At 38.0% G+C, this 24,243-nt stretch overlaps 1 protein-coding gene across 3 annotated transcripts; it reads left to right on the top strand.

Annotated features, from left to right (window-relative positions):
- Positions 1-4,065: 4,065 nt before the first annotated feature.
- LOC117386989 (phosphatidate phosphatase LPIN1-like) lies at positions 4,066-24,135 on the top strand. Of its 3 annotated transcripts, none has more exons than XM_055230463.1 (23): positions 4,066-4,189; positions 10,893-11,093; positions 11,168-11,263; positions 13,906-14,002; positions 14,081-14,279; positions 15,142-15,198; positions 15,323-15,412; positions 15,509-15,623; positions 15,722-15,917; positions 16,007-16,150; positions 16,262-16,355; positions 16,467-16,663; positions 16,760-16,853; positions 16,925-16,994; positions 19,921-20,013; positions 20,101-20,162; positions 20,235-20,370; positions 21,187-21,335; positions 21,581-21,667; positions 21,753-21,905; positions 21,976-22,090; positions 22,162-22,265; positions 22,375-24,135. In XM_055230463.1, exons 1-23 carry the CDS (start codon positions 4,115-4,117, stop codon positions 22,532-22,534), a joined length of 2,784 nt encoding a protein of 927 aa, XP_055086438.1. In that variant the 5' UTR covers positions 4,066-4,114; the 3' UTR covers positions 22,535-24,135. The 3 variants fall into 3 exon arrangements, with proteins under 3 accessions (XP_055086438.1, XP_055086442.1, XP_033840273.1); XM_033984382.2 differs by lacking the exon at positions 4,066-4,189 and adding an exon at positions 9,293-9,480; XM_055230467.1 differs by lacking the exon at positions 15,323-15,412.
- The last annotated feature ends 108 nt before the right edge of the window (positions 24,136-24,243 follow it).

The following is a 24,243-nucleotide window of genomic DNA, read 5'->3' as shown; positions in this document are numbered from 1 at the left end:
GGAGTCTGCTCACAGTGCAACTGTCATTACCTCATGCACCCACAATGCCAGTCATCTCTGAAATGGCATGCTGCTGGGGTGCAGAGGGACCTGTCAGGGACTGATGGGAAGAATTGCCTGCAAATCATTAACATGGGTCACCCCCATGTCACAAAGAAAAAACAGCTCTCACTTTGAACTATATATAAGTGTATTGCCCTCAAATAGCTCTCCTCTTAAAAACTGTTAATGCTGTCAAAGCACATTGTTTGGAGTTCTTACTACTCACAGTTATCTTTGTTCACCTGTCAAACAACAGTGAGTCCTATTAGCAGCATTTAAAATGCATGCATCTCCAGTATTACGCTAATACATGCTGGAGAGCCCAGATCAGTCAAACTCACAAGCTGTCTAATGTGTTCCTTGAAATCTAAAAATGGACTTACTTTTTTGTGAAATGAGGTCACCCGTTAAGAACATATCGCGTAACCAAATAGTATATATATTTAGAAGAGCTACATCATCCCTTTGCTTGTAAAACAAAACAAACACACAATATAATAAATCATAATCCCTCCTATCTATCTAACACATTCACAGCTGAGTCAAATGCTTTGATACTCCAGTTACCAGATTTAAACTATCATCATTTACTGTCATTATCAGGTTAATAAAACACAAACTGTTATTACTTTGCACAGGTGTGTGTTAAAAGCTGGTCTGAAATGACAAAGGTTCAAATATGCCCATAATATGATGATTCTATTCCATAATAAAATGTTTGGTAACAATTTAGTTAAGGACCATATATCAGTTGCTAACTAAATGAAAATGATTAGGTAGTTAGTTAACAGTGTTAGTGTTATGTTAGTGGGTATTCAGGTATTACGTAGAGGTTATAAAGCACTTATTAATGCATATTCAGGTAATAGTTAAGATAATGTCCAATAACATTCATATGATGCAAAACTATGATTGAGAGTATTGATTAAAAAAATCAGCACATCAGTCACATACGGTAGTGCTATTGTAGAAAATGGGTATGATTGTTGGGTTTGCTTCAATTGAGATACTGTCCTTCAGAAGTTGGGTTCTTTGTGCTATACTACTTTCATTTTTCCCACTAGAGGACACTGTAAGCGGAGTGTTGGTTCATTTTAAACAAATTGTGAGTTTTCGAAATCTAGAAGCTCTTTGCGTCTTTAGTTGTAGCCTGTTTTCCAGTATAAAACACAGGTTACAGCATTTATGGGCTTATCCCCTTGTCAGGCCCTCGCTGATGCCCTGCATTTGTAACTTCTTTGCCAAGTATTTTGCTGTTTAGGCATTACAATACATTATTTCTAATTAAGTAGGCTAAAGGTGCATGCACTGAGCAGGGTACTTCTCTTTAATGTTATTCATAAATTCATATTTCATACTCAGAAGTCTGTGGACATCAATCCTTGTCCACTATAAACATAATAAACATAAGCAATGCACTATGTTTGATTTGACCATTCTGGTTGCTTTGTTTTTTTTTAGAGGATTAATTATTCATCCTACAAATGTAATGAGGAAAGAGGACAACTGAGGTGCATGAGCTGCTTCTGACATAGGACTAAATTACTGTAACTGGATTTTGATTAGAATTAAGTAAAAAATTTTCGAGGTTGCATTTCCTCTATTTCTCCACTAGGTGATGGTACACACAATATTATCAAGTGTGTGCAGTTCATTTTTCACGGAGACGTGCATTTAGAATCAGATTAATGCTTATTGCCATTGTTAATCAGCAATGTTTCATAAACTACGAACTTGCTTCGGTGTTTTATAGTTGTTTATAGTTTTGTTTTATGAATAATTCTGAATGAAAGTTTTCTCCTAATGTGATTGTTATCCTCTGTCAGCAGAGCCCATAGCAGAGCCCAGGAACTTTTTGTTAGTTTCTAGCTACTGCTGCAACACTGCCCTGTTGTGGGGAAAAAGGGAATTTATCTAAATGAAAATAAGCCTGACTTACAAAGGCACTTTGGTGTTTAGAAATATCTACAGACCCTTTTCTGTATAGGCCTATTCCATTATTTTCCTCAAATTTCTTATTACTAAAGATGATCTACATGGTCCAATGTCTAATGTCTTTACAGTAACAGTTCATGTGCACTGGTGTTGAACACAAGTCTTTCTTTCAGGTTTACCAAGAGGGTAGCATAGATTATAATGAAATAGTAAATCGTTTTTTGTTTGTTCGTTTGTTTAGTTGCTCAGTGGAGTTCACTAAAGTCTAAAAGGCTGTTGACACTAGCCCTGACTTTAAATGTTCTGTGTGTTCAGAAAATGGAGTTACCACAGGGAGAGGAACATTTACAGGTGTAGATCTTCAAACAGACTGTATTTTCCCAGAACACCATCCAGAGGCTGCCACGAGGAGCATTTTCCAAATCAAAACATCTTCATCATGAAGCTGGTGGGCTATAGAGAGTCTTCAGGGTCTAAAGAGCACTCAATTTTGAAATGCATTTTCCGAAGAAGTTCTGTGATGAAATTTCTTTGAAATTGAGTACAGTCACAAAAATGTGACTGTGAATTTCAAATGTCTCGATTGAGAGTGAGCTAAAGTGGGAGTCAAATTACAGACATGATTCTCGGACAAGCTGTACTGCCCTAAAGTGACCCTACTGTTTTCAGTCAAAAACATCTATGACAATACACTGCTATTCACAGCAACTACAACATTATATTCTATATACAAATCTAAGAACACCTTTTGTTACATTTCTGAATAGTTTTTATGTTGTTCTTTGTGTTGTAATATTGAAATTTCCCCATTGTAAGACGAATAAAGATTCTCTCTAAGTGAAACTAAACACTAAATCCACCTTTTTCACTACTGTACAGTGCATATGGTGTTTTAAGAATATGATCTAGTGTTCCTGGTAATTTTTTGCCAACTTTAATGTAAACTGCTGCCTTCAGTGGCCTCTGCAGTTTTTGGTAGTTGGTGACATCAAGCGCATTGACCCTGATTACAGTCAGGTGTTGTAATCAGAAACACCTGGCTGCAGGGGTGGAGTTTGAAGTGTGGATACCAGTTAGGCCAATTACACTTCATATACCTAGACCCGGCTCGCCCTTACGCTTTTCTTTAGCCCTCTATGTCCTGCCCAAATTAGCAGCTTTATTTTAGGCTATAAGGTCAGAAACCTCCCAACACTTTTTATATGATAACATCTTCATGAAGACTGTTCCAGGTTTTAGCTGCATAAAACTGAAACACTGATTTCCCAGGTTTAGTCCTGACTCTGGGCACCAGCAGCAGGCCGGTCCCTGAGGTCTTCAGAGTGTGAGATGGGTCATATGGCATAAACATGTTGGAGATGTACTTTGGTGCTAGGCCATAAAGATACTTGTACACAAGCAGAACTGCTTTAAAGTCTATTCTCTGAGCCACAGGACCCAGTGCAGAGACCTGAGCACAGGACTTATGGGCTTGTACTTCCTGGTTCTAGTCAAATCCTGAGCAGCAGTGTACTGGATGCACTGCTGATGTCTTACCACTTGTTTGTAGAGGCCAGTGAGCAGGCCATTGCAGTAGTCTAACCTACTGGAGACAAACACAATGTTCCTTCTGCTATTTTTAATGTGTTACGGTGTACACTCTGCATCTGGTACAAAGAACAAAACAATGTTTTGCACAGTCCCTGAATAAATAGAATGAACAACAATAATAAGAATCTGTTTACGCTAGCAAATGCTGTCACAGTTCTGTGTAGACATAGCATTACAGTAATGATAAAGATGAAGCTTATGATGTCAAATGTCCAGTTGTGTTTGTGTGTGGTCTTGGTAGGACCCTGCGAGATACTGGCGTCAGACCAGAAGAAACAGGATGATCCGATGCAACTAAAGATGCTCAAATTTCCTCCAAGTATTGCTTTCTCAGAACATGCTCGTTGATAAATTTAGTCTACTAGCATATATTGAAACACGCATTGCCTCTCAGTAGATGCTCAGACACTTGCAAGATACAAGACCCCCGGAGACAAAAAGTTTAGGTTTTAAAAAATAACTACTTACTAAAAATTATAAACAACTGTGTTTTTTGCAGAACAAAACATTATTTTAAAAGAAGAATTTTGAACAGTAGTATGAAGTCATGTCACATATGGAAGATCAGGATGACTACAGCAGCCAGAGTGAAGATGACAGTCCCAGTGAAAGTTGGTCCTGGGTAAGCAAAACACGCTACATAGCTAAATATATTGTTTGTTTTACTCATGATTATGCTAACATTAGTAATGCAGATGTCATACAGGTGTAGTTTTATATAATGACATTTAAGATTATATGCAATCTTGCTTTCTTCCACCATCCCACGCTGATCAAGTTTTACCTTGTGCTAGGTGTTGTATGTATAGCCATGGGCCAGACACACATCTCAGAAATATTATATGACAAAAGCACCATACTGAGCCATTTAGTTATTGCATCTGTGGGGTCCCAACATGTTCTCTTCCTTAAAACCTAAATATGACTGCTGTTAATGTTCGTTTAACTTTTTTATCAATGCTCCTCCTGTCTGGATTATCAAAAGCTATTATGCAAGAATCCCTTTGTCTGACATGTCAACGTCACAGCAAGAGATGATGTTATTCAATACAGATATTAACAATAGATTCAATATATGCTAAATTTAAGATTTTGTGGAAATAGCAGTTCAAATTAGGTCAGGTATCATCAGTCCTATTAGAGCCAATCATATTGAATGAATAAATAATTTGTAATAGTTAGACACTTTCAAATACAGCTGAATTCTGTGCCTTATATTCACACAAAAAACAGTCAATTTAATTTCATAACAGCTCAGCATGTTCTGTAGTATTTCTCCATACTGGGGTGGGTTTAACAGTACACTTGTGATGTATGCCTCAAGCTTTTCTCTGATTGGCTCCTTTGGCCCATCCCACCACGACACCCACATAACCATGGTGACGAAATGACTGCATTCTTGACCCCAGAGTTCCTGGGATAGATCGGGCTAGCCTCGTCTCAGCAAACCACCTTCTTTCTTCCTCTCTCCCTCTCACGTGTCTGACATGAGACAAGCACAGAAATCAATAACTCAAGCCATATAAACAAAATGAATGCTCACTACACAAACACACAAGCAAACACTCTTGGACTACACACATGAAGGAATACTGTTGAAGTTCTGCTTGTCTAAGACTAAATATTGTGTACATAAATCTATGTTTTAAATAGTCGATGACTCTTTGCCTTAGCCACAAGTATGAATAAACAAAAAGGCACCCGGAGGAGCATCAGAAGTAAAAACAACCTAAATTTTGCATAACACATATCATTAAAGTCAAGACAGTGTGCTAATGCCTCACATGGTCTCAGGCCATGCAGCATTAAAATGTTAAATAGCAAAAGGGAAATGAAAAGGGGCTTAATATGTTTTCTTCCTGTTGCAATGAAAAGTATGTAAATGTATTAGATTGAGGCATCTTCACTGTATAAAAAAAAGTGTAGCCAGTTCTCCCTCTCAGTCACCACAAAATAAAATGAATTGAATTGAAAAGCTCCCCTTACAGCACCTCTTCACTCTGCCTCCCCTCTTGTTGAATTCTGACCCTCCCTGAAGGGTTTTCTAAGAAACCCCTGACACGTGCTTCCTTTCTTTCCTCATTCCATATGTGACTGCCTGTTTGTTACTGTAAATAGGTGTAGCCATTATCATGGTAAACAGTCACATGATGCACAAGGTATGCACTGTACAGTTAAGTGATTGACAGCTGAAAATGATCCAAACTGCTATGAACTGTGGCCAAGTGATTTGTGATAAGGAGAACAATTGGTAATTTGAAGTCAACAGCAACACTCACTGGGGCGACAGTAGCTCAGTTGGTAGAGTGTCCACTGATCCGAAGGTTGGCAGTTCAAATCCTGCTCTCGACATAAACATCATTGGTTGAGTGATCAGGTCCACTGATCCATAGGTTGGTGGTGTGATTCCAACTCACACAGATGAATGCTGTTGTTGTGTCCTTGGGCAAGACACTTAACCTGTGTACACTGGTGGTGTAAAGCGCTTTGAGTGGCTTGAAGGTGGAAAAGTAGAAAAATGTGACCATTTACTAACAGTGCATGTTAGTAAACATGTGCACGGTTTTTGCACTAGAAAATAGTTTTGCAACGAGACAAGAATAACAAAAAGGGGGGCATAGTGGGCTGTGACGGCTGCTCAGTTCCTCGAATCCGAGGGAACATGAGAGTTTGCTGAGGGAGAGTGTGTGGGGGAAATCTTTTGTGTGTGGTGCACTGGACAAGCCAAAACTCAGCGAACTATGCGCCAAATCACCTTATATAACTCCACTATAATCTGATTACACACATTCAGGACAAGAAAGGATATTATAAAACTTTAAAACTGCCATGAGTCAATATATTAATTGAATATAACAGCAAGCATTATACTTGCAAGAAAATATTTATGCAAAGTCTGACTAGTTCATATTTCTAATGTTGTATGTTTCTGAGCCTGAGCCTGTCACTAACCTGGTCAACATAAGCAAATGTAAACAAATAGGACTACAAAATCCATCACATCAAATAGCTGGACTGTAATGGAACAGGTGACTTTAGATGTACATACTACAAACAAATAATAGGCCTCTAGTTCATTGCACAAGATGCTTTGGTGCAGACTGAATGTCACTGCTATTCTTGTCCCTGCCTCTGCATTCAATACATATTACATTTTCAAAATATACTGTATGTGCATAGCAGCGCTCACTAGTGTAGCAGTGTACACTATGTAACCTTTTCCAGTGGAGGCTCTGCTTAACGAGAATGATCCACAGCGGCATTAAATATATTTATATATTAAATCTGAGATGCCTTTATTGAAGAAAATACAAATATAAAACATGCTCTTTGACTGTGAGTGGGCTCATCCTTCTGCAGATATGACTTGTAACTTCGCTGGCCACCTGTTTGTCTCCATGCAGATAGATAAGTTTAATGCCAAACTGTAAAACATTCCATGTGAAACAAAAACATCTCAGACAAGCAGGTGACAGAACCATCACCTGAAAAGTTATATATGAGGCTTTATTATTTGTGGTGGGCTGCTCTTGCAGCTGATTGGCTGGCACACTGAGTAGTTTTTAAAAAAGACATATTGTGCTTGTGACTGCTATATAAGGCAAGGCAAGGCAAGTTTATTTGTATAGCACAATTCGTACACAAAGTAATTCAAAGTGCTTTTACAGAATAAGAATCACACAAAATCACACAAATAAAAACATAAATAATCACAAATAATCATCATAAAATTAACATTAAAACAGAAGAGTGCAGAATAAAAACCTTTCAGTATTATGCACCACTAAACAGAACTGTTTTGAGCCTGGATTTAAACATTGTCAAAGTAGAGGCCTGTCTCACATCTTCAGGAAGACTGTTCCAGGTTTTAGCTGCATAAAACTGAAACACCGATTCCCCATGTTTAGTCCTGACTCTGGGCACCAGCAGGAGGCCGGTCCCTGAAGTCCTCAGAGTGCGAGATGGTTCATATGGCACTAACATTTCAGAGATGTACTTTGGACCTAGGTCATGGAGAGACTTATACACAAGCAGAGCTGCTTTAAAGTCTATTCTTTGAGCTACAGGAAGCCAGTGCAGAGACCTGAGCACAGGACTGATGTGCTCGTACTTCCTGGTTCTAGTCAGGACCCGAGCAGCAGCGTTCTGGATGTACTGCAGCTGTGTTAACGCACGTTTGGAGAGGCCAGTGAGCAGGCCGTTACAGTAGTCTAACCTACTGGAGACAAATGCATGGACAAGTCTCTCTAAGTCTGGCTTTGACAGTATACCTTTGATTTTTGCAATGTTTTTTAGGTGGTAAAATGCTGCAGATGTTACTGATTTGATGTGGCTGTTAAAGTTCAAGTCTGAGTCCATTATTACCCCTAGATTTCTAGTCTGATTTGAAGGTTTTAGAGAAAGAGACTGGAGGTGACTGTTAACACTTTCTCTATGTTTCTGTGTTTCTGTGATGATGACTTCAGTCTTGTCTGAGTTTAGCTGGAGAAAGTTGTTTTGCATCCACACACTGATTTGTTGGATGCAGAGGCAGAGTGAATTCAATGGTCCATATTCACCTGCTGCTAGTGAGACATAGATCTGAGAGTCGTCTGCATAGTTGTGGTAAGACACATTGTTGCTGCGTATTAACTGGCCTAACAGCAGCATGTAGAGATTGAACAACGGGGGTCCCAGTTAGAATCTATGACAGCTGTGGATCATTATGTTATAATTTGGACATTTTATATCGCAATATTCATCTAAAATGATTTTGCAGATCATGCTAACAAACAGTGGATTTCTTTTCATTTGTAACAAAATGATTATGCAATGCTGCCGAATCCTACATGCATCATGATAAATTAGATAAAAATTAAATTGGAGATCAAAGTAAGTACATAGAAGTAGGTGTATACCGGGGACTGTAAAAACTGGATTTGATCGGCAATATGGCGTCTTGAAAATGTTAATTTTGCACAATATGTACACGTTAAATGTTTTTGTTTTGCATTTTAACTTAATATTTAGTTGATTTTGACCAAGTAAGGAAGGCAGCTTGTGCAGTTCAAAGGATAGAAGTTAAGGACTATTGGACTGTGAGATTTGAGCAGTTTGTTTATCCTGTATCCATAGTAACCCTGTTTGGAGATAGCTATGCTAGCCAGCTAGCTCTGAAAGGTTACAATTTTTTTTTACACTAAAGCAACGGGCTTTCTACAGCAAGTGTGGAAGAAGCCGTGCAAGAGAGAATAGCCTGTCTGATCACCAGTCAAAACAACAGAGCAATGGAAGAGTCAGGTTTAGAAGAGGCTTTCTTGTTGTGATGCTACAAGACACAGAAAACACAGAGGAGGGACAGTTTTGTACGGAGGGCTCTTATTCTCCTCAAACTGCCCTAAGACTAAATCTAAAGATCCCACCTGTTGAGCAGCACTCAGACGTTTGTTTGAGCTTTCCAATTATTAGTGTATTTTACTGCTCTATGTGCTCAAACTACCCTCTTTTATACATCTTACACCCAGGCCTATCATTCATAAAGCTTATGGGGCCTACAGGCTACTACTTACTAGTGATAATAATGTATATTTTTTCTATGAAGTGCACGCTGCGTTACTCCTATTCCTCTGAGATGTTTCAACTGCAACGTCACGACGCAGCGGCCAATAGCGCGCGCGCTCGTGCTGTGGCGCTCGCGGTGGGAGGAATATTTTGGCTGCGCTTTAAATAGAAAAGACAAGCTCCAGAGAAGATCCCATGTCATTTATCAGTGTGGCGTTTTCACGCAGTGAATGTCACTAGCATCTGGCCATGTTATGCGATTCGAAAAATGACAAGTGACGAAGTACACACTTGAAGGACGTTTGGTGGAGACAGATTTTATGGCGAAAAGAAACCGAGAAGAAGAGCACGGCGTAAATAGGCCTAAATAATGTAAGTGGGAAACCGCACTGAGCTGCTGTGAAATGAAGCTGCTGGTTCTAATGTTGTGGGTCGTGGTTGCTTTGTTATTTTGCTTTGTTATTGCGATGTGCTGCGCTCTAAATGGGCACAGGGTACAGAGCCTGACCCCTGTGCAGTCTAGCGTATACATAGACTATTGCGTCAAGCCAAACATGGCACTATGAAAATTAAGCTTACAGATAATTATGAGCAAGAATTTAATGACAATTGGACAATGCTTAGTGAAAAATTGGTAGTGTATTTCAGAATATGAATGACTTACTGTTTTATGACATTAAGATAATGACTTGAGTATAGCGAAATGGGAGGTTGAAATGTGTACAATTATTTCGATATAAGCCATTTTGTGGTGCTTACTGTGTAATGCTGTAGTAACCTGAGAGTAGCTAGGCTATTTGCACACCTTTCATAGACTCTGGATAAATAAACCACGTTTATAAATGTGGAAGTATTTCCTTACATTTCGCAACAGCTCGATACATCCCTGGAGGCATTAGGAGCGTTTCAGAGGTTGGAATTTTAGTAAACAATGCAGCAAGTGCAATGAATGGCCAAGCATTTGTGTCTTGTGATTGGTTATTACATAATGCAGAGTTGTGATTGGCTGTTGTGGGAAGTGTCCTGCTCCAGTGTGTGTCTAATGAATGGTCCTATCTGTTCACACGTGGCCTCTGTTGACAATGATATCAAGTTTGAAGCATGTTCACATGTGTGTGAGCTGTTGTGACCAAAACACAATAAAAATGCTTCCACAAAGAGGTCAGAAAGTTACATAATGATTGTACAACCATCTAGGTGATATTCCCCAGAACAGACTCTCAATACAGCAATATAGCAATAGCTGTATTTATTTGTTTGCTTGAATACAATTTTCTTGGAAGGACAGTTTTGTAATGAAGCAATACTATTTTATTATGCTCAATGTAGTAGGATTGTGATCATTTTGTTACTGACATTGAGGGAGATGCAGCAATGCTGTAATATGTTTGTTTTTTTTTTTTTTGTTTTTTTTTTTGAGATATTGATCACATGATGTTAGTTATTTAGCCTTACATTATTTTACTGTATTCAAGCTCTTGTATACTCCCCCACCAACCCAAATCATGCACAGAAGTTAAAATCCTTCAGTTAAGCTAGTCCTGACCAAGCCTAGCAACAAAATCAATTAAATGGATTGAGGGATGGGTCAAATGCAGAGGACAAATTTCCCTACAGAGACAATAAAGTAAACCTTAAGCTTAATACTCAAGTGCAAAGATGCTAGTACCAAATTCTAGCTCATTTCTATCTGCAGTCCTGAGCCCTTCTGCCAATGTTTAACTGACACATATGCGTGCTTTATTTTTTTCAAGTAAATCCACTCTTTTTCTGCCCATTTGTAGCTGCAGACCATGAACTATGTGGGACAGCTGGCGGGCCAGGTGTTCGTGCAGGTGAAGGAGCTGTACAGGGGGCTTAACCCTGCCACACTGTCCGGGTGTATTGATGTGATAGTGGTTCGCCAGCCTGATGGATCCTTGCAGTGCTCCCCTTTTCATGTTCGCTTTGGCAAGATGGGGGTGCTGCGGTCCCGGGAGAAAGTGGTAAGGCACACTTTTTAATGCTCTCATAGTTTAATGTGTTTGAATTTAGTGTTAATATATACCATTTTCTGCAGGTTGATATAGAAATCAATGGAGAGCCTGTGAGCTTGCACATGAAACTAGGTGAAAATGGAGAGGCATTCTTTGTCAAAGAGACTGAAAACACTCTGGTAAGTGGCCAATGATGATATGGGATTGTTTTTGAGCAGGTAAATCCAAAGGTCTTTTATTTGTTTTGTAGTGAATCCTCTTTCTGCTGCTACATGGTGAACACATTGGTGAGCTGTGTTAGTCTTGTGATTCCATTACAAACTAGGGATTGAATATTAAATCAATCTATTATACTAGATTGAGTATTAATTATTAGAGCAATATTCTACTATCAGATTAACCCCTTCTTTGATTATAACTGGCCCAGACCCTTTTATTTTTTAAACAGAACATTGAGTAAACCTAAAGTTTCCATTACATTTTTATTATGTCTAAGTTGATTAAGTCCTTTAAGCTTTGTGAGTGATCTATCTGGAAGGTTTGACTTTAAATGCATTTTCTTATGGCCACGTAAATGATACTTGCAGCATCACAGCATATGAGGCAAAGTAAAACAAGTTTAGATGACTGCAAAACTACAATACTTTCAGGGTACACAAATAGTTATTATTTAATGTATGTGAAAGATTGAATGCACAAAAGGAACAAGGTAAAACTGTAGATAAACCCAAGAAAATATAATACAGAGTGGTGGAAAATTTGTGTAGGGACAATTTGCGGTTCCAATTACAAAAACTTCTATGTATAGAATAGACTGGACAAGCACAGAGCTATTTATAGCTTTCCTGGCCATGGTCACATAAGAAGTTATGACTGCTGCTTCTGGTGTTTTCTTTCGTACCATCATAATGTCAGGGTCATAGAGTTTATCAAATTGTCTGTGGGAATAATTAACACTGGCATTTTTAAAAAACACAAAGCCTTTAATGCCACTCTCCTTAATAGCAGCCTTGCCAGCAAGACGAATTCACATGATTTTTGTAAGTTCACAAACTCTTGAGAATCGATTTTGAGCAGCTCTGGGTTAATTGTTTGCATGCGATAGGTACCGAACAACTGGTGGTGACGAATCACAGGGCAGCACTGTGGTTTGTGTGGAAGCCAGCATGCAACGGACCAAAACAAACATGGCAATGCTGACCAATGTCCTTTGACCTGCATTAGTAGAAATACAGATTATTTTGTTTTGAAAAACATGCAGAAGGAAGCACCTTGTGCATTTGTGGACAGGTAAGCAACCTGTGATTTTTCTCTCAACTGGATTTAACACAATTTTAATTTTTCAACCAATCAATGTGAAGTATTTGCTTGAACACTCTGATCATTGGTTCACTTTCAGTAAGAAGCATCCCAGATTGATGTGTAGAGCTCAATTTAGAGGGCTGCACATGTCAATCTGGCAAAAGCCAGGTTACCTTAAAACAACAAAAAGCAGTACTGAGAAATACTTGGCCTGAAGCCTGTTTTATTTTATCTCTGGCACCCATCCCCCATGAAGTGCCTCAGAATGTAGTGTAAAAACTGCAGATTTGTTTGGACTTGTGCGTTGCCAAATAAATCCTGCATGTGAAACATTAACCAGCGTCACCACCGTGATTTGCAGACCTCAACGAAACACACTCTTTTCACATGTGTTGTGACAAAAGATGTCGTCAGAGAGTTATTGTGTGTAATGACATGGTGTACTGCTAATTTCAGTGCTTTAAGGTGATAACAATAATAATAAGTGATTTAATGTAATACAGTATTTTTTTTATGAATTTTTAAGTGAGGGCTGAGCTGAGAGCATATGAGCTTTGGCCTGTTGGCATTCATAACATGTTTCTTCCTATTTCCAAGTGAATTGGGCTGGGTTAGTTGGACGGAGTTGTGACACGCGCACTCTGAGGCATGTCTCATTGGGGATCATTTCTATCCTTCTTACTGTGTCTGTCCATGCACAAAATTACTTTTCTAATCCAAGGTCATAACATCAAATTACAAAAACACCATATAAATACAGAATTCCGGCCTCAATATCTACAATATTTTGATATCATCATAATAAAAATCGTATCCTCTCCCTTCACGGGTGTTCTCATCCGCTTTTTCCACGCTCGGGTCCTCTACCAGAGGCCTGGGAGCTTCTGCACAGTATCTTTGCTGTTGCTAGTACTGCGCTTTTCTGGACTGAGATGTCTGATGTTTTTCCTGGGATCTGTTGTAGCCACTCCTCCAGTTTGGGGGTCACTGCCCCGAGTGCTCCAATGACCACAAGCATCACTGATGCCTTCACCTTCCAGGTCTTCTCCAGCACTTCTTTGAGCCCCTGGTATTTTTCTAGTTTCTCATGTTCCTTCTTCCTAATGTTCCCATCACTTGGTACTGCAATGTCCACCACAACGGCTTTGCTCTGTTGCCTACCATGGTTGCTCTGATAGTATCTCTAGAATCACTGCTGCTGAAGTGTATATCAGCTCATTGGTTTCTGTGGTGGTTGAGTTCACATCTTCTAGGAGACTTTCAGATGGTCTTTCAATTCTCTGTAACTGGCGTCGGAGTTGCCTTGTGTTCATTTGGGCCATGATCTTATCTTTCAGATGAGTCACTGCTGCATTCATATATATATATATATATATATATATATATATATATATATATATATATATATATATATATATATATATATATATATATATATATATATATATATATATTGTTTAATTTAATACAAGGAACCATCCTTGTGTGCACTCATGTAAATCCTCTTTCTCTATAACAGGAAATAATTCCATCCTACTTGGCCACATCCCCAATTATGTCAGTGGGAGAGGAATTAATGGAGTCCCAGCTTAACAGAAACCCTTCCCAAAGACACGGTAAACACCTCATAAAATGTTAACAACTGACCAAAATCTATTGTCTATTTATTTACATAATGCTTTTCTCTTGTGCAGACATCATCCTTGGCAGCTCTCTACCAGTACAGAACCTGGGCCCACAGACTGATGGAGGGATGAGTAAGAAGAGGAGAAAGAGGAGGAGGAGAGTCTGGCCTGACGGAGGAGGAGGCAGGAGAAATGACAGTGAGCAATCAGAAGACGAGGACATGTTCACCATCGACCTGAGTTCAGATGAGGACAGTGACATCACCAGGTATATTCGAGTGTGCCCAGTTTTGTGAGTTAAATGCTAGATTACAGCATTTATAGTATAATCATCTTACATCGTGTTACATGTAGAAAATCAGCATGAAATTCAGTGTAATAAAAGCAAAATTTAAATCCTTACTATAGGCAATAATGAAAGTACAACAGTTTAAAGATGTGTAAAAATAAAAAGATTGGATTAAGTTCAAATAAAAAATGCGTTTAAACCCATCCTCCTGAACTGATGAACAAATAATAACTATTACTATTACAGCTGACATCTTTTATTAAAACCATAAATGTGATGTGGTTAACACTTGAATAAAACCAACTTGAGTGGTTGCCCTATTCATTCTCAGCATTAGTGTTTTCACAGGAATAATGAATGCAATCAGCTGCATGCATGTACGTGCATGTTCGTGTTAGTGTGTACAGTGCTTTGAAAATGCCCTGTTGGATTAGGTCCAGGGGTTTGTCCTGTTCTCACAGTGTTCTCCGTTTCTTTTAGTTTATAACTCACTAATCTGCCCTCACTGTAGGAAGATTGGGTTTGTGGGGAATATTTATATTTAGTTATAAAATATGAAATACTGTAATTATTAGGTTCAAGAGTAGTTCAGAAGCTCTTAAATATAATTCTAGTTTAGGCAAGGCAACTTTATTTGTATAGCACAATTCATACACAAATTAATTCAAAGTGCTTTTCCAAATAAGAAGGACATTAAAATCACACAAATCATCAATAGTTTTTTTAATACATTTTGTATGCCATTATGTCAGTCACCTCAGATGGATGTTCATTGGTACTAGCATGAAACAAGGCGCTGCACTAAAGCACTTACTGACTCTTGTGCCCTCTTTGTTGTCAGGACTGGGTTTTGTGAATCTACTGCCAGTGAAAACAAAAGTACACGCGGATCTGACAGGTAATTAATTTAACATGACTCCAAGCCTAATGCCTCCTTGATCTTGCCACTGTACATATCACATTTAACAGTTTTTTATGCACATCCCTTTGGATCCTTTCTCTCTTTCTGTCTGTTCTTTTAGTACTTTAATCAAGGATACTCTGTCCATCCATCCGCCCTGTGGCCTTTCTATCTCTTGTCCTCAACAGACCTTTCACTTACCCTCTATTAGGTATCCTTTTAATATTGCTTTTATAGGATTTATACATACATATATATAAAATTGTTTATTTCATTAAGAGTTTTTTCATAAATGTGGTTTCAACAGCAGTCCGGATGATTCGCAATCCTCAACTCCAAAAAGTGACTCAGAGATCTCAAACCAGAAGAAAGACAACCCTGAGATGTTGTGGACCTGGGGAGAGCTGCCACAGGCTGCACAGGTGATTACAACGATCATGTTCAAACTCACAGTCAGAAATATCTTTCCTTTGTGTTTCTTCATCTGTACTACTGTCTGCCACATTTATGTTTTCCCCAGCCGTCCTTTCTCACCGAGAACCAGAAACAAGACTCTACCTCAGCTGTGCCAATCCGTGTTTCTGACAGCACTCACTTCAGAGCCATCAATCACTGTGAAGCCCCCTCTCTCACTGTCTATGCCCCTCAAACAGACGAGTCACAGGACACCAAGGAAATCACTATGAAAACTGCACAGAATAATACTGCAGTGCAAGGTAAATACAAGTCTGGTCCAGTGATGGAAGTAAGTGTACTGCGCTCATTATAATTTAAGTTAAACAATTTGTTTTCTATTTTGCTTTAGGGAGAGTGGTAGAAAGCATTGGGGTGTCATATTTAGAAATGGAGGCCTGTTCAATGTCTCCCAGAAGTCTTTCTGACCATCTGGATGGAGGTGGAGTCAGTGGGAGTCCCATGAGGAGAAATGATTCACCATCAAAGAAAAAGGGTAAAAACAGCTTTAAATATAATGAAATATTTATTTTAAATCATAGGTATGGAGTTTTTAGTTTGTTTGTTTGTTTGTTTGTTTGTTTGTTTGTTTGTTTGTTTTTCTCAGAAAAAAGAAGTCAGCACCTGGGCACAGATGGTGTTTACCTGGATGATATTACAGCGCTACAGCCTGAGGTTGCTGCACTCTACTTCCCTAAAAGGTAATATTATAAATTTCAGAATTAAACTGTTAGATGAACTTTGACTTTGGTATGTATTATTCTCTCTGCCTTTCATCAGCTTTGATGTCTGTTTTTGTTGTCCGTTTTCAGTGATGGAGGCAGCAGCTCAGTGAAGTTGGACTCAGACATGATGATGTGTGTGCGCAGTGAGAACCACTCCCCACAGTCTGTGGGTAGCAGTGGGATGGACAGTGGTGTGGACAGTTTACCAGACCACTTCAGCGACCTGCCTCATGTAGCTATCTCTTTATGTGGGGGCCTCACAGATAACAAGGAGATCACAAGAGGTACTACAAACTAGCGTAGATAGATATGTATGAACTGGATCAGAATTTTGTTGCCACTAATATTTATACTGCTAATTATTATTGTTTATGTTACAGAACAATTCCAGCAAAGGGCAGTGTCTTATCAGCAGTTTTCTGAAAATCCTTCCATTATTGATGATCCCAACCTGGTAGTGAAAATAGGAAACAAGTAGGTTTTAGTATAACATTTTAACAATGAAATTATGTATATTTCATTTGTCCTACTCATTTTCATTGTAGATACTACAACTGGAACACAGCAGCTCCTGTCATGTTGGCTATGCAGGTTTATCAAAAACCCCTGCCCCAGGTAATTATACCAACAAGAGAAGGTAAAGTTAAAAAAACTAGGGAACATCTTCCTTGGCTTAATAGTTACTGTAGAAAATTGATGAAAGAAAGGGACCAGGCACTTAAAAAATCTTTGAAAACAGGAACTACAAGTGATCGCCAGATTTTTACATCACTCAGAAATAAAGTGATACAGCAAATATGTAAAGCAAAAGCTATGTTCTATATTGAGATTATAAAAGGGGCTAATGGGAATGGTAAAACAATATGGGAAAATTTAAATAAATTGCTGGGGTGTAAAAGAGATCATCATCTCAAGAATCTACAGCTTCAAGTACAGGGCACACTGACTGATGACCTAGGCAAAATTGTCAATATATTTAATACATTCTTCATTAGCTCAATTGAAGATCTAAAAATGAACCTAAAAAGCTCTGACATTCCACATTATCCTTTAGATCTTAGTAAACCAGTGTTTAACATACAAGAAATCTCTGTCCCTGAGGTCATAAAAACAATAACAGCTCTTAAAAGTTCAAAAGCCAGGGACATATTTGGCATGTCAAGTCACTTCTTAAAGCTTCACAAAGAGATACTCGCAAGTCCAATTGCACATATAATAAATCAGTCCATTAAACATGGAATCGTGCCATTATCATGGAAAACTGCCAGGGTTACCCCAGTACTTAAGGCAGGAGACAAAACAAAACCAGAGAACTATCGGCCAATAAGTATCTTGCCAGTCATTTCAAAAATAGCTGAAAAATGGGTTGCTATACAGCTAACTGAACACCTGAACAACAGTGAAACTACTCTTCATCCTATGCAGTTTGGGTTTCGGAAGCATCACTCCACAGAGACAGCCACTTGCTATTTCTTAGAAAAACTTAAACATCTACTTGATCAGGGCGGCTTTGTGGGTGCTGTGTTCCTTGACCTGAAACGTGCTTTTGACACTATCAATCATACTGTTCTTCTTGACAAGTTAACATATTTTAACTTCTCTAACAATGCCCTCTGCTGGATGAAATCATACCTGTCGGACAGAAAACAAGCTGTACAAATTGAAAATTCACAATCAACCTTACTCACTTGCTCAGCTGGAGTCCCACAAGGCTCAATATTAGGTCCAATTTTATTTAGCTTATATGTCAACAATTTACCAAATGTTTGTAAGAGTGTAAAAATGCAATTATATGCAGATGATACTGTACTGTACACTCATGCAAAAACAAAATATGAAGCTGCCGCAGTGCTCTCCGGTGCCATGGTACCAGTGTCCTACTGGCTCCATGACTCTGGCCTGCATCTCAACACTAAAAAGACGGTCTGCATGTTTTTCTCTCGACAGCCAGCAGGGGGTGAGCAACCATCTGTGTTGGTCAATGGGGAGAGATTAGATGTGGTTGAACAATTTAAATACCTTGGGGTAGTTTTTGACTCTAACCTAAATTTTAAACAGCATGTTAAAAAATTTTCTTATATAATTAAATTAAATCTGTCAAACTTCAAACACATAAGACCTTATCTGACGACAGAATCAGCAAAGGCGTGTATGCATGCCATGATATTCAGTCACATGTCTTACTGCTATACCACATGGTCTCACACATCAGAGGCCATCCTGAAGCCCCTAAAGTCCCTCTTCAAAAAAACATTGAAAACACTGGATAAAAAGCCTCTACAGTATCACTATTGTAATATCTTAAGTAAGTATAACATTCTGGATCTTGAAAGTTATCAGGTATTTATGGATGCTTGCCTTATTTTTAAAGTTTTAAATGGACTTGCTCCTCCACCATTAATGGATTTTATAAGTAAAAAAACGACTGACCGAGTTAATACCAGAGCATTGACCAGAGGAGACTGTACCGTACAGAGACGCAGGACCAGGTTTGGCCAAATGGTGACATCTGTCAGAGGATCACAGTCATGGAACACATTACCTGCTCATGTCAGGAACTGTGGCTCCTTTTCAACCTTCAAGAACACTCTGAAACACTGGTTGAAAAATAATCAAACATGCTCACACATGTAGATTTTATTATTATTATTATTTTTTTTTTTTTTTTTTTTTTTTCCTGGGACATCTTAAACTCGGAATATGGTCTATTGTGGTTCACTTGTTGTCATGTCTATGTGCACTTTTGGTTTGTCTGTGTTTCTTTAAATTTCCTGTTTTTGACCTGCCTTAGGACAACGGGTGTAAAGTAGCTATTGTGCTAATTCCGGCATATTTACATTGATGCTATTTGTTGACATGTTGATTAATATGCACTGTCCTAATTAAAATAAATAAATAAATAAATAAAATAAAATAAATAACCAAAACTAACTAACAGACTAATGCAACAAGATAAACTTTTGAGAAGTCAACACAGTTGTGCTATTTTGTTGCATTATGAAAAAAAATATTAACAGTTTCACTTTGGTTCAATCTTTAAGATTAATTTCAAAATGTACTTTTAGCAGTGTTACTCAATCATAGGGAAAATTAATGAACAGATGAAATTAAAGTTACACTTTTTGACTGGTAATGGTGAAACCACAGTGAAATTCATACTCAATCAAAATCTCACTTTAATAATGTTTTCTTTTCACTTCTCCTGTTTTTATTCCCATTTTATTTGCCTCACATTCATCTTACATTTGTGTGACAAAGTGTTGGTGCTTGAGCTATGTGTTCTCTGTTTTTGGTCTCTTCACATACTGCTTTCCGGGTCTTTTTGGACCCAGCCCTTCTGAGCATGTATGACCAATTGTCCTTTACCTCTGTATTTCTCTTGCAACTTACATTAATTGCATGTTTTCACATATCGACATGCAATAGGCCTATTTTTTTGGTTACACTAATTACACCTTTTGTTGCATGTTTTTCAGTTTGTTGTCTTTGTAATATTTATGTTTCATTTTCAGTCAGTTTTGAGTTATGTGCATGTCCTCAGGCTTCAGTGGAGAACATCATGAAGGAAAGAATGCCAAAGAAAGGTGGACGCTGGTGGTTTTCATGGAGAAGCAGAAACAATGACTCCAAATCAGTATGTTCTCAGGCAGAATTACAGCACCATTTCTACCTCTCTTCACTAAACTTGTATTAAGTCACTGTCAATGGCTGTGTTTTACAGGAGTCTGTGGCAGATGCTGCAGATAGTGGAGAACCATCACTTGCCATGTCCCCAATAGACAGGTTAGTTTGTGCATTTACAAAACAAACATTTAATGCAAGTAGACCTTATCCTGAAAGTCATATTTCTTTCAGGGTGAAAGATGACTCATCCAGTGATGAAGATCACAGATCATCTAATGTTGTGTCAGGATCTGTTCAGCCTGAACCTCTGGATGCATCAAGCAGTGTCTGCTACAAGAAGACGCTTAGGCTCACTTCAGAACAACTGGTAAATATATATGTGTGTGCATATATATATATATATATATATATATATATATATATATATATATATATATATATATATATATATATATATATATATATATATATATATATATATATATATATATATATATATATAATATTATATTATTATTATTTGGACCCTGGGGTCTCCAGTCCATACTCTACACAGATGTTTCTGGACACTATGCCCGCCACTTGGTTATGCCGCTCCATGTAATCTTTCCCTGCCAGTATCTTACACTGGTGCTCAAGGCCTGCCCCTGTGCAGCCAGAATGAGTGCCTCTGTGCTGTCCTCCAGACCAGCTCTGTCAAGCCATTGGTAGGATTTCTTGATATCAGCCACTTCAGTTATGTTCCAGTGGTACATCCCATGTAGGAGCTTATCCTCCCATGATGGTTCCTCCAGCACCTCTTCCTCTGCGCTCCGCTGTCTGAGACATTTGCTGAGCTTGTCATCTGTTGGGGCCTTGTGCTTGATGTACTTATGAATCTTGGAACCCTCCATGCATGGTGTGGAGATTTCCTGTTTCAACATCTGTGGTTTGTGTCTCCTTTGGTCAGCCTATGACTCCTGTTGGGTATCTGACTACTTGTTTATTGCATAGCTGTTTATTGCCTGAGTCTTGTTCGTGCCATTGAGCTGACTCCTTAGGACTGGCCTTACTCGTCTGAGGTATTTGGCTGTAGATAATTTCCTTGTTGCCTCTTCAAGGTTTCAAAGAAAACTATTTACATTATTCAGAACTACCATGCAAACCAACAGTAATTTGTTATATTTTATGTGTGTTTTTACAGACTAGCCTTCAGCTAAGGGAGGGACCTAATGATGTGGTGTTTAGTGTGACCACACAATACCAAGGGACCTGCCGCTGCAATGGCACCATCTACCTTTGGAGCTGGGATGATAAGATTGTCATCTCAGATATAGATGGAACTATTACAAGGTATAGTGAAAACTATATATGCTTATATAAGCATGTGGCTTCAGCCCAATCCTTTTTTGGTTGTAATTAATGAAGAAATGTTTTTGTTTTTGTCTTTTTCAAAAAAAAAGAAAAATGTAAACAACCAAAATAAAATGTATTCATTCATTCATTCATTCATATAAACATTAAAGCTTTATTAGTTTTAGGTTAGGTTATATTGTTGTCTTCATTTGGTCATGGTTTGTTTTAATGATGGCTTTCAGGTCCGACACCTTAGGTCACATTCTTCCCACACTAGGTAAAGACTGGACTCATCAGGGTATTGCACGCCTCTACCACAAAGTTAGCCTGTGAGTACAAGTGACATAATGTAACATTATCTTCTGTAATAACTTGAGGGGATGGAAGTTTGAAATATCATTCATGGTTTTACAGGAATGGCTATAAGTTCATGTACTGCTCAGCGAGGGCTATTGGCATGGCTGACATGACCAGGGGTTATTTGAACTGGGTCAATGAGAGAGGAACTATGCTGCCTATGGGTCCAGTTCTGCTCAGTCCAAGCAGTCTGTTCTCTGCACTGCACAGGTAATGTGGGACAAATGTATAATTTAACAAAGACAATTTAATACATGGAAGATGTACTTCTGTTGCACAGAGAGGTGATTGAGAAGAAACCTGAAAAGTTTAAGGTTGAATGTCTTACAGACATCAAGCAACTTTTTTACCCAAACACTGAACCGTTTTATGCTGCATTTGGTAACAGAGCCACAGTAAGGACAAAAAGATGTTTAAACATGCTGCAAAATCCATTATTTTTCTAATTATTCAAATGTTATTCTAGGATGTGTACTCCTATAAAGAAGTGGGTGTTCCTCTCAACAGGATTTTCACTGTTAACCCCAAAGGAGAGCTGACACAAGAACATGCCAAAACCAACATTTCCTCGTAAGAATCTGAGCTGTTCTTGTTTCTTCCTTCCATAGAATCATTTTCAGGTACCTGTAGAGTACATTTATTGTCCACACTCTGAAAAGTGAATGCTTTCTCCACACAGCTTTGGCCATCTGTGTGAAATGGTGGACCACGTCTTCCCTGTGCTTTTGCAAGATGGTGGCGCCGACGTTTCAAAGAACTTTGATCAGTGGAGCAAACAACTGGATGAGATGAACTCAGATGAGGCAGAGGATAGCCTACAGACCATTGAGACCAGTTAAAGAACAAAATGGAAGGAACGGTGTGTTTTAGTTTTTAATCTCACGTTATTTTTTGCAGCTTAAATTAATTTTATATGTATTTTTAACAAATGAACATAAGTATTGACAAGCTTCTTGCAGCACAATACACAGTACGCAGAAGAACAATGTAGTAAAGTAGTATATACAGTATAGTGAGAAATTGCTAATAACCAATGAATTAATGTATTGCAAATTAGTAGCTACTACCGTTTAAAAATACACTAATACTTAAAATACTTGACATTGCACTTTCATGTTATATTTCAGTAACTTATTTCATAAAGCACTTCAGGCACATCGCAAAAATAATGCAAAGATATCACAGAATGTTCCTAAACATTTTTCAGGTTCACTTTGACCTTTCTACTGTGAAACATGAGGTTTCATTTCTTTAGTATTAACCGGGTCTAATACTGATGAATGCAGATCAGTGCATATGTATTTCATCTTTGTGTTATGCATAGATTCAATATGTACACAAATTTTGAATGTAGTTTATATACATTTTGTAATGCCTATCAATGCAAGTTCAAGTTTATATGTCAACAGTTGAAACAAAGAGAAGATGTTCTCAAGTCTTCAGTCTTTTATAGATGTTTAATGAAAATAACTTAATTTTCTGGCTTTTACTCTATGTAGATTTTATATGGATTATATTATATTTTATATCAGTCTCGTAACCACTCTTAATATTGTGTTTGTTGAATTTGTTTGCATTTGTATGCATAATCAAACTTTTTAACAGGGAAAACCACTTTTCTTGAGTATCTCTTGGACAGCTATATTATTTTAAGTCTGTATTTTGCACTGGTTAAAATGTTTGTTCAGTTTTGAACCAGTGGTGTTTTTATTGCCTGAACAGTCACTAACATCCAGATTTGCCTATATGATACAATTATGGCATAATGCAATAACATATACATTTTTTTTTTCAATCACCAGAACAGTCAAACATAATAGTGAAATAATCATTATGTTGTAATGTAAAGTGATGCAGGTTAGTCAGTGATGTGCTAGTATTGTCTAACCGCATTTTGCTGTGATTTTTGTATATTAAAAGATAGATTGGTGTTGTCTGTCTTAAATTAAGAAACATGAAAACAATTTTATTCTAAATGGCATTGAATGTCAGTTTGTCACATTAATAAGCATGCACACACAGCTATAAACATGTAAAATGTGATTTTTCTATGTCAACTTGATCGTTGCTACTTTTGCTTTATCTTTGCTGTATGTGGAATCTTGCTTTTGATGTAGCACTGCTCTTATGACTTGTGCAAAAGGAGCTAACTCTGTTTCTCATTAATTTCACTGCCCTGACATCATGCATACAGTAGTATAAAACATGTTGTTTTTAGCTTGTTGTTATTTTAATGCACAATGTCTCAGACAATAATCATCTTTTAGATGGTTATATAATTCTTTCAATGAAAGATAGATCAATTATGTAACCAGTTTGCTGCCTGTCTCTATGTTGACAACATGTATGTGTATAGGTTTAAGATTCTGGTCTTAGTGTGTTGTCAAATATGTTGAGCAAATGAGTCTGTTCATTTCTAATAAAGTGATTCCAACCATCAGTTGTTGTTTTTTTTAGTCGAGTTCCTCGACAGGAAATCTTCAGAGCCTCTCAAGTGGCTCTTCCCCTTTGCATCATGTTGAATATGACGATTTTGCAGACTGAGAAA

The sequence above is a fragment of the Periophthalmus magnuspinnatus genome, chromosome 3, assembly GCF_009829125.3.
Source record: "Periophthalmus magnuspinnatus isolate fPerMag1 chromosome 3, fPerMag1.2.pri, whole genome shotgun sequence".
NCBI classification, from domain to species: domain Eukaryota; kingdom Metazoa; phylum Chordata; class Actinopteri; order Gobiiformes; family Gobiidae; genus Periophthalmus; species Periophthalmus magnuspinnatus.
Note: the sequence above shows the minus strand (reverse complement) of the source record. Positions and strands in the feature narration are given on the sequence as shown.

Coding starts and splice junctions, on each gene's coding strand:
- LOC117386989 (XM_055230463.1), top strand. CDS start 4,115: ATGTCACATATGGAAGATCAGGATGACTACAGCAGCCAGAGTGAAGAT. Junction 15,199..15,322: donor AGTACACGCGGATCTGACAG/GTAATTAATTTA, acceptor CTGTTCTTTTAG/TACTTTAATCAAGGATACTC. Junction 20,371..21,186: donor GGCTCACTTCAGAACAACTG/GTAAATATATAT, acceptor GTGTTTTTACAG/ACTAGCCTTCAGCTAAGGGA.